Source organism: Drosophila albomicans, chromosome 2R (genome assembly GCF_009650485.2).
Source record: "Drosophila albomicans strain 15112-1751.03 chromosome 2R, ASM965048v2, whole genome shotgun sequence".
NCBI classification, from domain to species: domain Eukaryota; kingdom Metazoa; phylum Arthropoda; class Insecta; order Diptera; family Drosophilidae; genus Drosophila; species Drosophila albomicans.
The window spans coordinates 8,669,511-8,682,486 of NC_047631.2; the positions used below are offsets into that span (position 1 = coordinate 8,669,511).

At 31.6% G+C, this 12,976-nt stretch overlaps 1 protein-coding gene across 18 annotated transcripts in view; it reads right to left on the minus strand.

Moving 5' to 3' along the window:
- Positions 1-12,976, minus strand: part of LOC117576423 (synapse-associated protein of 47 kDa) — a 38,646-nt gene that overhangs the window by 2,445 nt on the left and 23,225 nt on the right. For 3 of the 18 annotated variants that reach the window (XM_034261155.2, XM_052007274.1, XM_034261156.2), the window contains 8 exons: positions 12,121-12,354; positions 9,080-9,177; positions 8,548-8,648; positions 8,212-8,486; positions 8,026-8,144; positions 6,769-7,086; positions 2,653-2,854; positions 170-2,419 (listed from right to left, as the gene is read on the minus strand). In XM_034261155.2, the coding sequence (XP_034117046.2) occupies positions 2,377-2,419; positions 2,653-2,854; positions 6,769-7,086; positions 8,026-8,144; positions 8,212-8,486; positions 8,548-8,648; positions 9,080-9,177; positions 12,121-12,354 (1,390 nt within the window). In that variant the 3' untranslated portion in view covers positions 170-2,376. Of the gene's footprint in view, positions 1-169; positions 2,855-4,553; positions 4,725-5,231; positions 5,654-6,768; positions 7,087-8,025; positions 8,145-8,211; positions 8,487-8,547; positions 8,649-9,079; positions 9,178-12,120; positions 12,355-12,976 lie in introns of those variants that run through there. The other 15 variants (XM_052007276.1, XM_052007270.1, XM_052007275.1 and 12 more) reach the window with 12 other exon arrangements.

The window sequence follows — 12,976 nt, forward strand, 5'->3', positions numbered from 1 at the left end:
TAGGGCTGTTTACCGATCGGCTGTATACTCCATATATAGGCATATATGTATGCGCTCTGTGTAATTACTTGACTTGACTTCAATTCAATTTTCTATGGCATTAAATGGGCTTGTGTGTTGTTGTTGCATTCATTCATTCATTGTGTCAAACTATTTGCAAATAAATCTCTGTCTAGATGTCATTGTATAGATCATAATTTGTTTTTTTTTTTTTTGTTGTTTTTTATTTTTATTATTAGTCAACTAAATTATATATATATATATTTGTTTTGGTGATATACTTTAATTAGTACATGTACATACATACATATTATATGTATAGTGTTTGGTTTTCAATTTTGGGTTTATTTTTTTTATATTAATTTAGCAATGTTATTGTATTGTATGTATATATATATTTATGGAAATTGCTGCGTGTGTATTTTCTGTTGTTATTTGTTCTTATTTTTATTTATATTCTCATATGCAAATGCTTCAACGAACTTTGCTCATAACCTTTAATTAACGCATTTTCTTATCTTTTTTTTTTGGGTTTCAATAATAAGTATGTAAATTGTATGCAGACATTAAAATATGTGTTAATGCTTGGATTTGGATTTTATTTGAATTTTGATATACTGTAAAACACGTTGTCAACATTACATTATTTGTCATTCATTATTATTAATATTATATATATATTGTTTTCTTTTATAATTATATTTTATAATTATATTTGCTTTAGACTTGTGGTTAGGTTTCGGGTTTTAATTGCCAACTTGTTTAAAAACGCACAAAGTAAATTTCAATTTAAAATATGTTTAGTTTTTTGTTCAACACTTGCTTGTTATTTATTGTTTGTAAATACTTTGCATTTGTTAAAAAGTAAAATGTTTAATATACATACAGCATCAGTTAAATGTCGTAACGTGTTATTAACTTTGACCTTTCGTACCTTCCATGTGTTATTATCATCATCTGCTAACAAATAATTTCACATTTATAGCGATATTTCATATTCATATTTCATTTAACATGTCCTTGTGTCTGCTGAAAATAATTTGCTTTTTAACAATTAGTTAGACATTTAGAGCAAAAACATTGATAATATAGATTGTTTTTATTTGTTTTATGTTTTTTGTTTTTTGTCCTTTCCATCGTCTTTCTTTCAATTTATGCATAAAAATTTGTCTAGTGAAATATATATGTAAATATATATATTTGTTTTAAAGGTTTTGAACTGCTTATTGTTTATAATTGCGATTTTGTTATTTGTATTCTTTCTTAATTGCATTTTTCATTTCATTTCTTAAACGTGATGTTCCGATTTAATTATTATTGTTTTTGGCATTTATCTTTAAAGGAATACATATTTGTGTGTTTTGCTGAATTAGAATAGTTATTAAAACTTGGTGAAAAATATACAAATAGAATAGGACGAAAATTATAAGCATTTGATTCAAAAGCGTGCCAAAGTTTTGCGATAATACTCGTAAATTGTTGATCAAAAACACAAATCTATTTTCTTTGCCAAATTATAAAAAGTGTCAATAAAAACTATAACCAAGTGAACTTTGAAATAAAATATTGAGTTTACTTCATTATTTATTTATTTTTTTAATATATTTTTTTATTATTCATTTTATATTAATATCTTTACATAGTACATATAGTGTATATATATATATATATTTATATATATTATACATATATCTATATATTTATAATAATAATTTTTTACACATTAAATTCAAATGCATTAATTTATCTGTATCTGTATATATATGTATATATATATAATTTATTTATAAATATAAATAACAAAATGTTTCCCTTTGAAGCTTTTTATGTCCATTTTCATGAAATTGTTATTTTTTTCATTTTTTTTTTTGTAATTTAATTTTTGTTTCATTACTATATTTAAATACGAATTATACGTTCTTTAATTATAGTTTAACCAGTTTGTCTGTTGTTGTTTTTGTTTGTTTTAGCTTGGAGTTTGTGTACATACTTTTATTTGCATTTATGTATAGTTAACTGTTGCCATTTTTTCGTGTGCTGAACAATTGGCGAAAGTTCCCGTAACGCTAGCAACTCATCACCCCACTTCACATCGTGGGCGTGGTCGTGGGCGTGGGGGGGAGGTGACAACAGGAAAAGAAAAGGATAACCTTGACATTCGGATTGGGTGATTGATATCATTTGAATTAGCCAATTGATTGAATTAATACATATTTGGGTTTTAGTGTCTTATATCATCTTGTAAGGTAACTCAATAAAATTCATTGCTTTTGGCCCAAATCTCAACCAACTTTTCCAATACGATCCGAGGCACATTCTATTTACATTTGGGAATCTTTTACGCCAACACTAGAAGAGCGTAAAGAATGCCTCGTCTCATTGATAGCCCAACATTGTGCGTTTTAGGCACTTCAAAGTTCTGTGTTGTTGTTGTCATTGTTATTGTTGGTTGTCGATAGGTTAGATATGGTATAGGTACGAGATAAGGTTACATACCCAATAATGAGAGTAGTAATACAAACGAGTAGGTAAGTAAGTTAAGTAAGTAGTAAAAAAGAAACAAAGGAGAGTAGAAAGGAGGAATGGAAAGAAAAGTTAAGTTATAAACTTAGAGCCAACTTAGAAGAAACTACGATATAAGCTCTTAATTACTTTAAATCATCGGTATCCTCAATTAAATCGGCATACTCCTCCCAATCGTTGTTAGACGAACGTGTGCGCAAATTCGATATTGTCGGTTCCTCATCCTCGTCCTCGTCCTCGCCGTTTTTATTGCGTCCGCCGCCGGTGCCTCCTTCGTCGACAACCTCGTAGTCCTTAAGTTCAGCCTCCAAGTCCTTTTCCCATTGTTCCTCTGGGGAAGATGTATCAAACTGACGATTACTATGTGTGTGGCTTTATCTTATTATCTTAGGTATACGACAGTTAGGTTGCATACTACATAGAACCATACATAAGTTGTATGTTAAGTATGCATACATATGGATATATAGTAGTTTTTTTTTAGTTTAATTTAGGCATACTTATAAAATAGCATACATAGTGGCATATCATAAGTAATATATTCTTTTTTTTTTGTAAGTTTGGATTAAAGGTTCTAGCAAGCAAAGTATTAATTTAGTGACGACCCTCCAAGCAAGTACATGGTTTCTCAATGATCTTTACCTTCCGAGATTAATCGCGTGTCAAACTCGTATAACTAAGGCATAGATTTTCACAGACTGTTATTCGCTTTGGTATTCGCACCGTAACTGAAAAGTAATCGTCTACAAAAGTTGGAAATTCTCTTTAGTACACTTTAATACTTGACACCATAGCCAATATTATACTAAACTTCTTGACGAGTCAGCGTGCAAAACCAACGCACCAAATACAATAGTATAGAGAAGTAGTTAAGAGTGAGCTCACATAAGAGGATACTTTGCGTTTATCCTCTACCATGACTTGCTTGTTGTCCTCACACCAAATCAAGTGCCAAAGCAGTAAATCTCACTTATGACACCGCAATAATAATAATAATAAGAATAAGAATAATCATAATAAGTAGATATACATTTGTAAGTAAAAAAAAACATGAAATCAATATTTAGTGTGTATTTACAGCATATGTAACACGTAAATCAAAAGCAAGCCAAATATATTCTATACATTTACTGGTAATATAAATATTTACTTATACAAAGCACGCCAAATATATATGAACTCAACTGGAAGCTATTTAAAATTGCAATAATTACTGAATCAAATGATAACTAAAGCAGTTCTGTACAACATTTAAAATTCTTAATGTGTTCGTTCGTATATGGACAGACTGACTTACGTTCTTAGTTTTAGAGAGGGAAGAATTTCTTGTGTGTATTTTGAATTTATTTCTCTTGATTTTGTGTGGTGAGTTATATTACACATATAAGTTTAAAAAAATTTCAATTTCAGAATGTTGAAATCTTACAAATTGTCTTTTGGGCAATTAAAAAGCATAGATTTTTTTTGTGAGAAGTATTTGGATTAAAGGTTTAATTTGGAAAAGTTCCTTTTGACGATGTTTAAAAAGCAAATACGTCTTGAAATGATATAAGAAATGTAAGCTTGCAAACAACTACATTCGAAATTCTAGTTGAATATTTTTGTACAAAACATAAAAAATAAACTGACCATTTATACGAATACGAATAGCCATCAAACATATAGACACAACAATATTAAATATGTTTACGGACACTGACAACAGCGATAAGAAATAAAATTGATATTTTCGACAACTATTTTGCTCAACACAAATTTTATGCAATTGAAAATCAACAACAAAACATTGAAACATTTTATGATATTTTGTTTTTTTTTTGTTTTTTTTTTTTAGATTTTTTATATAAGTGAAAATTTGTTTGTTTGAACCAACAATTTCTAACTTACCACACAAAATTTTGTTTCAGTTTTTTTAAGTAACGTTTTTGTTTTCTTTTGCTTTTCGGTTTATATAAATAATGCGTTTTGTTTAAATTTTTGTCAAGAGAATATTTTATATATGTATATATAATTTGGTTTCTTGCATTTCGTTTTTGTTTTTTTTTCTTTGTATAACATTTTCTTTTTAGTTGTTGTTTTTTTTTTTCTTTTTGTCATGTGGGCAATTTTGCTTGCGTTTGGGTTTTATTTTGTTAGTTTGGTTTTTTGTTTTTGTTTTTTTTTTTTTGGTTTTTGAATTTAGCGTTTATCCATTCAATCTTCTGCAAGATGATTTGAGAACAAATTAAGAAATACATGAAAAAATAAATGTTTGTTAAATGTTTTCAATACAACAATTTATAGTTCGACTAATATTAAGAATTTGGTTGTCTTTCTTTTTTTATTTTTGGTATTGGTATTGGTATTAATTCTATTCTTTTTGAAGTGTTCTGTGTTAATGTTTGGGAGCAATTCATGGTGCGGTGGTGGGGTGGTGGTGTCAAAGAGGAAAACGCGATTTGGTTGGGTTTAATCGAAATGAAATTAGGCCGAAATAGTGGGGGAGAATACTAAGAATGAAAGAATATGTTCAAAATAATAATAGTAATAGATATATATATATATATTTAGTTATATATAAATTACAATCGTTTTTCGTTGTATAATAATATAGATTTGTATAGCGAATTATTGAAAATTAAATCGAAAATGCAATTGAATAAAGAAGCACGAAATTGTAAAGAGTTTGATCAATAATAAGAATTTGTATCATTTTGTTTATACTCAACTTGTTCATAATTGATTTGTGGCTAGTGCACAAGTTAATTGATATTAATGTATTATCTTTTACATTGTTATAAGTAGAAGTAGATCATAGATACTTAAGTGAAATTTATTTGATTTCATTTTTTGCATTATACTTATATTTCTTGTTGATGTATTTATAATTAATTTCATTTTAATATTTTGTATGCTAGTTAGAAAAGAATGGCAACAATAGATTAGACCAGACTTGAGCTGTCCGCTTGTTATTTGTTATATTATCTATGTATAGTATAAATTTCATATTGAATTTATTGATAGTTTATTATCCATAAGTTGCCATAGGTTTGTATACTCTTTTATGGGGTTGTTGTTGCTTTCATTTCAATTGAGATTTTTCTTGATGTTTTTTTTGTTTGTTTGTTTGTTTAATAATTAAATGCCAGAGCTTTGGATTGTATATTGTTAGTATATTGTTAGTATTTTGACAATAAAGAAAACGATTTGACAAAAATGTAATTTACACAAAAGAAAGAAACAGAGCAGAGGAGAAAAAGAGAATTGTTTGGTTTTTACACTTTGTTTTGTACACACATTTTTCGATAAGAGTGAGTTTGCATTTGTATTTTGTTGTTTGGTATATTTTATGGGCATTTTGTCATTGAAATATATTTACTTGAAAGTTTAGATTTGAGCAATATAAAAATAAATATTAAGTGGGCATTATGAATGGTTAGAAACGAAACTTAAACTTGTACGCAGCCAAACAGTTTGAAATGTGGCAATGGAAACAGGCAAAATGGCAAAAGGAAAGAAAAACCTGATATTGAAATGACAAATACGAATACGAAGACGAATACTATATATCATATATGATATGTGACACCATGGAGCATGTTATCTAAATGGCGAGTAATGCTGCCCATGTGTTAGACGAAGCTTCATATCTTTTGAGTTACCTATGCTATTCGTAAATTGATTGTGCCATTCCGGAATATGTTTACGTACTATATTGATTCAGTGCATCTGACGACCTATTGACCTACAACATTTCGTTAGTCTAGTTTATTCAAATTTAAGAGCTCTTCGTCTTTCTATTTATTGCAATTAAGCCACATGATCCGACATGAGAATCAATCGATGTTCTACTTTTTGCATATGTTTATGTATATGTAAGTGTAGGTGTGTGTATGGGTATGTGTGTGTTTTATACGATGTTGACAGGTTGGATGCAGACTCAATAGAAATTGCAGCTTAATGAATAAGTAAGACGAATTTCAAAGCGAATGCATGGAACCTAAAATGTATGTACAAAATGTGGAAATATTAAAAGATAATAGTAAGCAAAACGAACGAGATTATGCAACGAGTATGCCGTGTACCTCAATTCAGATAAATTAAGGGATTATAATTCTTGTATTTGATTTGTGTAATCCAATTATTGAGGCATACAACATAGTAGTTTAAGGAGCTTAGTAAAAAAAAACAAAAAACGAAATCAAATTGTATGTTACAATTAACTTAGGGAAATAATAATCTAATTTGCAAACTAAAACCTCTTACCATCGTTGTTGCTGGCAAGCGCCTGTTGGGTCATGCTGTCAATGCCCAATTTGCGCATACCATCTTTTATTTCAGCCAAATCGGTTTCGTTTGATGTTTGGAATTCATCTGAAACGAACTCGGACTCGGAGATTTTCGTTGAGAGACTTTTCTTGTCACTCTCTTTAAGCTCTTCGGCCGCTTTAATCTCAATGACAGGCTTTGGCTGGTCAAAGACAGCGCCTCCTTGAGTTGCTTGTTTAGATTCATTGCTTGTCTCACTTTGGACAACTGTGCCAGACTTTTTGTCAATCTTTGCATTATCTGCCTGAATTTTGGCTGATTTAATTCGATGTTTTGTTTTTTTAAGTTTGAGTCACGTGCAACATATTTATATTTATTGTACAATTTTTTTTTTGTTTAAATTTGTTTGTTTCAAATTATTATAAAATACATGAAAAGAAAAATTAAGAAATAAAAAAGGTAATTTTAGATAATCAAAATAAAAAAGGGATACGATGTGAAAGGGGCGTTTGAAAGGCGATTTTTGATTATTGACTTCGAGAGGATCTTAAATACGCGACGAGGTGAAGAGACGAGCGAAACGATTATGAGAAAATGAGAACCGAAACGATACTAAAAACTAAACAAAATTAGGAATCTGATCGGTGGCCCAGGCGACAAAAGCCGGTGCAGCTGAAGGACAATCACAACTCATAACCATAACTGAAACTGAATTGAAACTGAGGAAAATACAAAACCGAAACTTAAGGTTCAGAGCATTTACTTTAAGGCGGTGTAATACAGACGCTAGCCGAAAGTTAGTTAGTAAAACGAGATAACTAAAAATGAAAATAACTAAAAGGGAGGCGTGTCCCCAAGTAGAACTAGTTGAGAATCGTAAATCATAAGGAGAACAGGCGCGTGTGTGTGAAAAGAAAATTGGTATCGAAATCATAAATGAAAACTTAGACTTAAGATAGAGAGGTTAATAGAGATTGATAGACTGTTTTAAGTTAAAGAGCGCGCGAGTAGCGAGTGTTTGTATGTGAGAGATAGAGATAGAGAGAGATAGAGATTGCAAGGTAGAGATAGAGAGAGAGAGCTAGACAGTTTACAGAGAGAAAGATACTGAAGTGGCAAGCGCAAGGAAATCATAAACTTGGCCGCTTTCGCGCGTTTCAACGGCAACGCGTCTCAATTATGGAATGTTTTCTTGGGTCTTCGGTGTGAAAGCTGATGCTGCTGCTGCAGGCGAATCAATGACAACGAACTTACCATCTTCACCGCTGGAAGCCTGGCCCACACCATCAGCGCCCAAAGTGCCAAGCTCGGCGGCCTGAATGATTAGTGAGACGCGATAGAAATAATTCCTCCAGAAGTTCTCCTCAGTGATGCTACGCGGGTGTTAAATTTATATATAATTTCCATAAAAAATTCATTGAAAATGCACATGCTACTCACATCTTGGGCACCAATTCGAAACGCATCGTTTCGAGTGCCTTATCCTCGGCCATAATGGCTATGGCAGTGGGATATGCGGTGTCATAGCTAAACTCAAAGTCCACGCCGGCTGGCGGGGCACGCACAAAGTTGCGACGATCCTGTGACAAGCCCAAAATTTCCTCCTTGATCTTTGACTCATTGGCATGGCCAATCCATGGAGCAGCTCCATTGCCAGCGCCTCCTTGACCCTTAATGAATGCCTCCTGCTCCTTGTTGAATGAGTCGAGAATAGTCTGCAAATGGATGATTAATTAATCAAATGAACTTATGAAAAAGTACAAATTTTGTACTCACATTATCCTTGACTGTTTCCTTGATCTTGCTGCCAGCCTTGCTGATGGCCGATGACAAGAACGAGCCAAAATGTTTGGCCTGTTGAGTTACTTTTGTGGTAACTGTCGAAGCGAGTAAGATTTCGAATTATTATAAATTGTTGCATTACATATTTGATGTTAAGTAAAAGTGGTTGCATCTAACTAACGCAGTCAACCAAAATTGCAAAGACTACAAAGTAAACGTTGTTTGGAGGTGAGAATAAATAGACTAAGTGACTAAGTAAAATAGAAGATAATGCAAATATATCAAGTTGATACAACTATTTGGTTGGGGGAAGTATAATTGCTACGGGTTGTAAATGCATTTCATGTATGTAGTAACCTGTCACCGCTTTCTATTATTTTATTATTTATCTCAGATTGTTTTTTACTTTTTGCTTTGACAATTTGCAATTTAGTTCAGTTGACATTGAATCGACATTTATAATGTTGTAATATTTTTTTTTTTTTTTTTTTTTTTTTTTTTTTACCAATCAAACTGTGACACGTACTTTTCACTTCATCGCCCTTACCCTGTCCAATTTGACCCTCATCTCCAGTGGGCGTGCCGCCGCCTGATGCTGGATGCGAATCGGCGCCCTCAGTAGCGCTGTAATTACAAATTGCGTCAGCGTGCAAATGAGAGAGGATAACCAGAGCAAGAAAGAGATGGGGAGAGAGAGAGAAGAGAGCAAAATAAGCTTGTGTCATTTTTAGGGTAGCGAAGTTTTTTCAGAGTAAACATTTATACATAAATATTATATATGTATATATAGTATTGGATATCTGGTGTGGATATTGCAATTGAGAACAATAGTCAACATGCAGCATGCAACACCAAAATCAAACTCCAATTCAAATCGAGGCATTCCAGCAATTCATATATTCATATTGATTTCAAGTGCATGCGTTGCAAATTAATAAAAAACCCTTCAGATAACATTCAATATTATCATAGACCAAGATGGCAAGTAAATCTAATTCTATGTAATAAATATTGGGACGATCTGGGTATATCTCTGGCGAAAATGTCGCATGCCCCACTATTCGAAGTGAAAATGTATCTTATAGCATTTTTATTAAAACTAAGAATGATTTTAATTTTGTTTTTGCTTTGGCTGACAATCTGGTATATATTTGGTATATATATAGTATATCTTGAATGTAGTGAATGTCAATATACCAAATATGCCATTTGGCATATTTTGAGAATAATACCGCAATATTTTGCTTTCATTCAAAATGGTTAGCGGATATCTCACAGTCGAGTGTGCTCGACTTTTTTTTACTTTTTAGTATATATGTATTGGATTAGGTGACAATCAGGTATATTTTGTTCTTTGTGGTATATATAGATATACCAAAAATTAACTTCGACATTAGCGGTATATTTTCAATATTTTCTGGGTTTATTGAAAATGAATAACGGGTATCCCATAGTACAGAACACTCGATTGTACCTTTCCGAATTGTTTTTTTTTTCAAATAGTTTCAGTTTATTATTTTTGTGTAAATAGTGATGCACGCGACTTTTTTTGCCATAAAATTATGGAATTACCCATATGTTTATTGAGTGAGAACTTATGTTACTCCAATTTTAAAAATATTTTAATAGAAACCTGTTGAAACTATTAAGAGTGACACCTATACTTTTATTTTATTAATACATATTTTTGTAGCTTCAAAATTATTTGAATTTGTAATTTGTTCATAAACTATTGCCTTTGGTCTATGATTTGGAAAGGGTGTTGAGATTATTAATTATTATTATATGTTAATGCTTTTGTATATTTACACGTTTTTATAGCTCTTGTAATTATATTCATTTGAAGGACAATTAATATGAAAATTATTCATGATTGTGATGCAAATGGAAATGTTCGTAAATTTAATGAATAATTAATGATGGATGCCGTTAAACGATAAGCTGAATGAGACGGAAATGAAAGACGATAAAAAGAACACACTATTACATGCACCATATTCGTATCATTTATAAGGAAATTCATTTTGAGTTGACTTGAAAATAAACTCGAGAAGATCGCACATTTCCAATGTTTTTAGAGAAGGAGGAGAGAGGAGCTGTCAAAGAATTGACCAGAATACAGTCGCTACATACTTGAAAAATAAAATATTAAGTAAAGCATAAGAAAACTGGCACAGAAAGAGCTACACACAAAAATACAGAGAAATCAGGTGGGAAAGGGGGAAAGAATATCCTTGTGAAATAATCCGTCAAATGATATGATAACAACTAGTAACAACAATTAGTTTTTGTTTTTTAAGTTTTTTGGTTTTTGTTTCTGTTTTATCTACTGCGTAGACACAAAATAGTTCCAGATTTGTGTGGTTTTGATTAAATCCTTCAGGTTGTTTGATGGGCCGCTCAATAATGATGGAATCTGATACTTGAACATTTGTTAAAGTTAAGTTGGGCAACAATTTCTTTCTGAACTGTAAACTAAATGCATTTTAACGCGTTATCTTACGAAATCATAAATATGAATTGAATCAACTAATGATGAGGAAAGATTTGTAAATGTATATTTATCAAATGTTGTATGGGAAAAATGGGAAATGGAAAGTTGGGCAGCGGGTCTCATGTGTTGGCAGAGCATGAGTTTAACTGAAGTGATGGTGTTTTGCAATGATTTAACTTGATTATGAGTTTTATGAAATGCGTTCTAGAATCCTTTCAAAATTGTGTCCTTTTACAAAACTAAGAAGAAAACTTACCTTAAATCTTAAAAGTGTCAATTTTTCAACTTTTTGTAAACGGACAAAATTCTGTTTTTGATTCATGTTATGTTTATGCTTTTGTCATTTGTTTTTTTTAGGTTAAAGGTTTCTTTTTTTGCTTATACATACAAAAACGTATAAAGATTTAGATGTGATCTTGTTTGTAATTATTTGTATTTGTACAGTTTTTTTTAAGGAAAAGTTATTAAAGAGTGAAATTTGAATTTGCACGACAAGTGTGTAAGAAACTTGAATTAAGATTAAATAAGAAAATCAGAAATGGAAAATATAAATATCTTGTAACTGTTTGGTTTTCTTTTCAAGAGAAATTTGTGAATAGTAGAAACTAACTAAATGGCAGTAGTTATAGGATATATTTAAGGTAACTTGTGTTTAAAGTATATATTTATATATTGAGTATTATAAGTTGTATAAAATATCGTGTTTCAAGTAGGCTAATAGTAGGTCAAGTGTTAGCAAGAGGTGTGTATAAACTTGAATTGTATTGTTCCAAGTTTCTGTTCTTGCTTAAAAAAAGAAAAAGTTGCTCGTATTTTTTGGGGTGTAACAGAACGAAAAATATTACAAACAAATGCTGCCTCAAAGTAAGTAGTATAAGTTGAAACAAAAGGCTTCCACAACTGTCATAAAAAGTTGAACGAAAACTTTTCATTTAACAGGAGAAGGAACCCAACAAAATAAGAAATAGAAAAAATAAAAAAAAAATACCAAACGCGATCTCTTATGATTTTTAGTTTTACTGTAGCCGTTTGAAATGTATATAATTCCGTCATTCTTAAGCTGGGGCCCATACCTAATATACCTCGACTTGTCGTCATCATCGCCACCACTCACAGCACCCGCAGCACTGGCATCTGCAGCGCCCTCGGCACCCTCAGCTCCCTCGGCGGCTCCGCTCTTCCGTAGTCCAGGAATCGATGGTATCGACGGCATCGCTGGCATCGAGGGCATCGATGGCATTGCCATTGCTGGCATCGATGGCATTGAAGCATTTCCCAACCAACCCTTGGCGCTTCCTAGCCATCCACTGTGGAACAGAGAAGACAGAAAAGACGAAAGAAATAAAAGTTAGTTGATAAAGTGGCAAAAATCCATGCGCACATTGCGCAATAATCAGACTGCCAAACTGACACGACTGACAATCAATCTTTGGCCGTAATTTGACAATGCTGAAGAAGTAGGCTGGCGATAATATCTCCGACTACTCTAGTATGTAGAGAATGTATTATGTATTATGTGCGAGTATTATGTATTATGTCAAACACAATAAACTGACGCATCAACTTGACAAACGCCCACTACACATAAGCACATGGCACTTACTTATTGACAGGGTGCCACAACATTGAAGCATCGAAGTAAATCTCAAGAATGCGCAAAACACTCGAATGCCATTTCACTTAAAGTCTCTCTCGCACAAGACACAAGTGCGTATTAGACGAGAGTCAATGAAAGGGCAAGCAATTGCTCAGCTGCTCAGATTGTACGTATTTGTTGTATGTGTAGTGTAACATTCAGCCTTTAAATTTCAAGTCTTTAGCAAACAAAATATACAAAACTGTTCTAGGATATTTATCTTTAAGAAAAAATATTCATTTGAAATAGTATATGATATAATAGATTAATGACTGAAAACATTAAGATTGAAT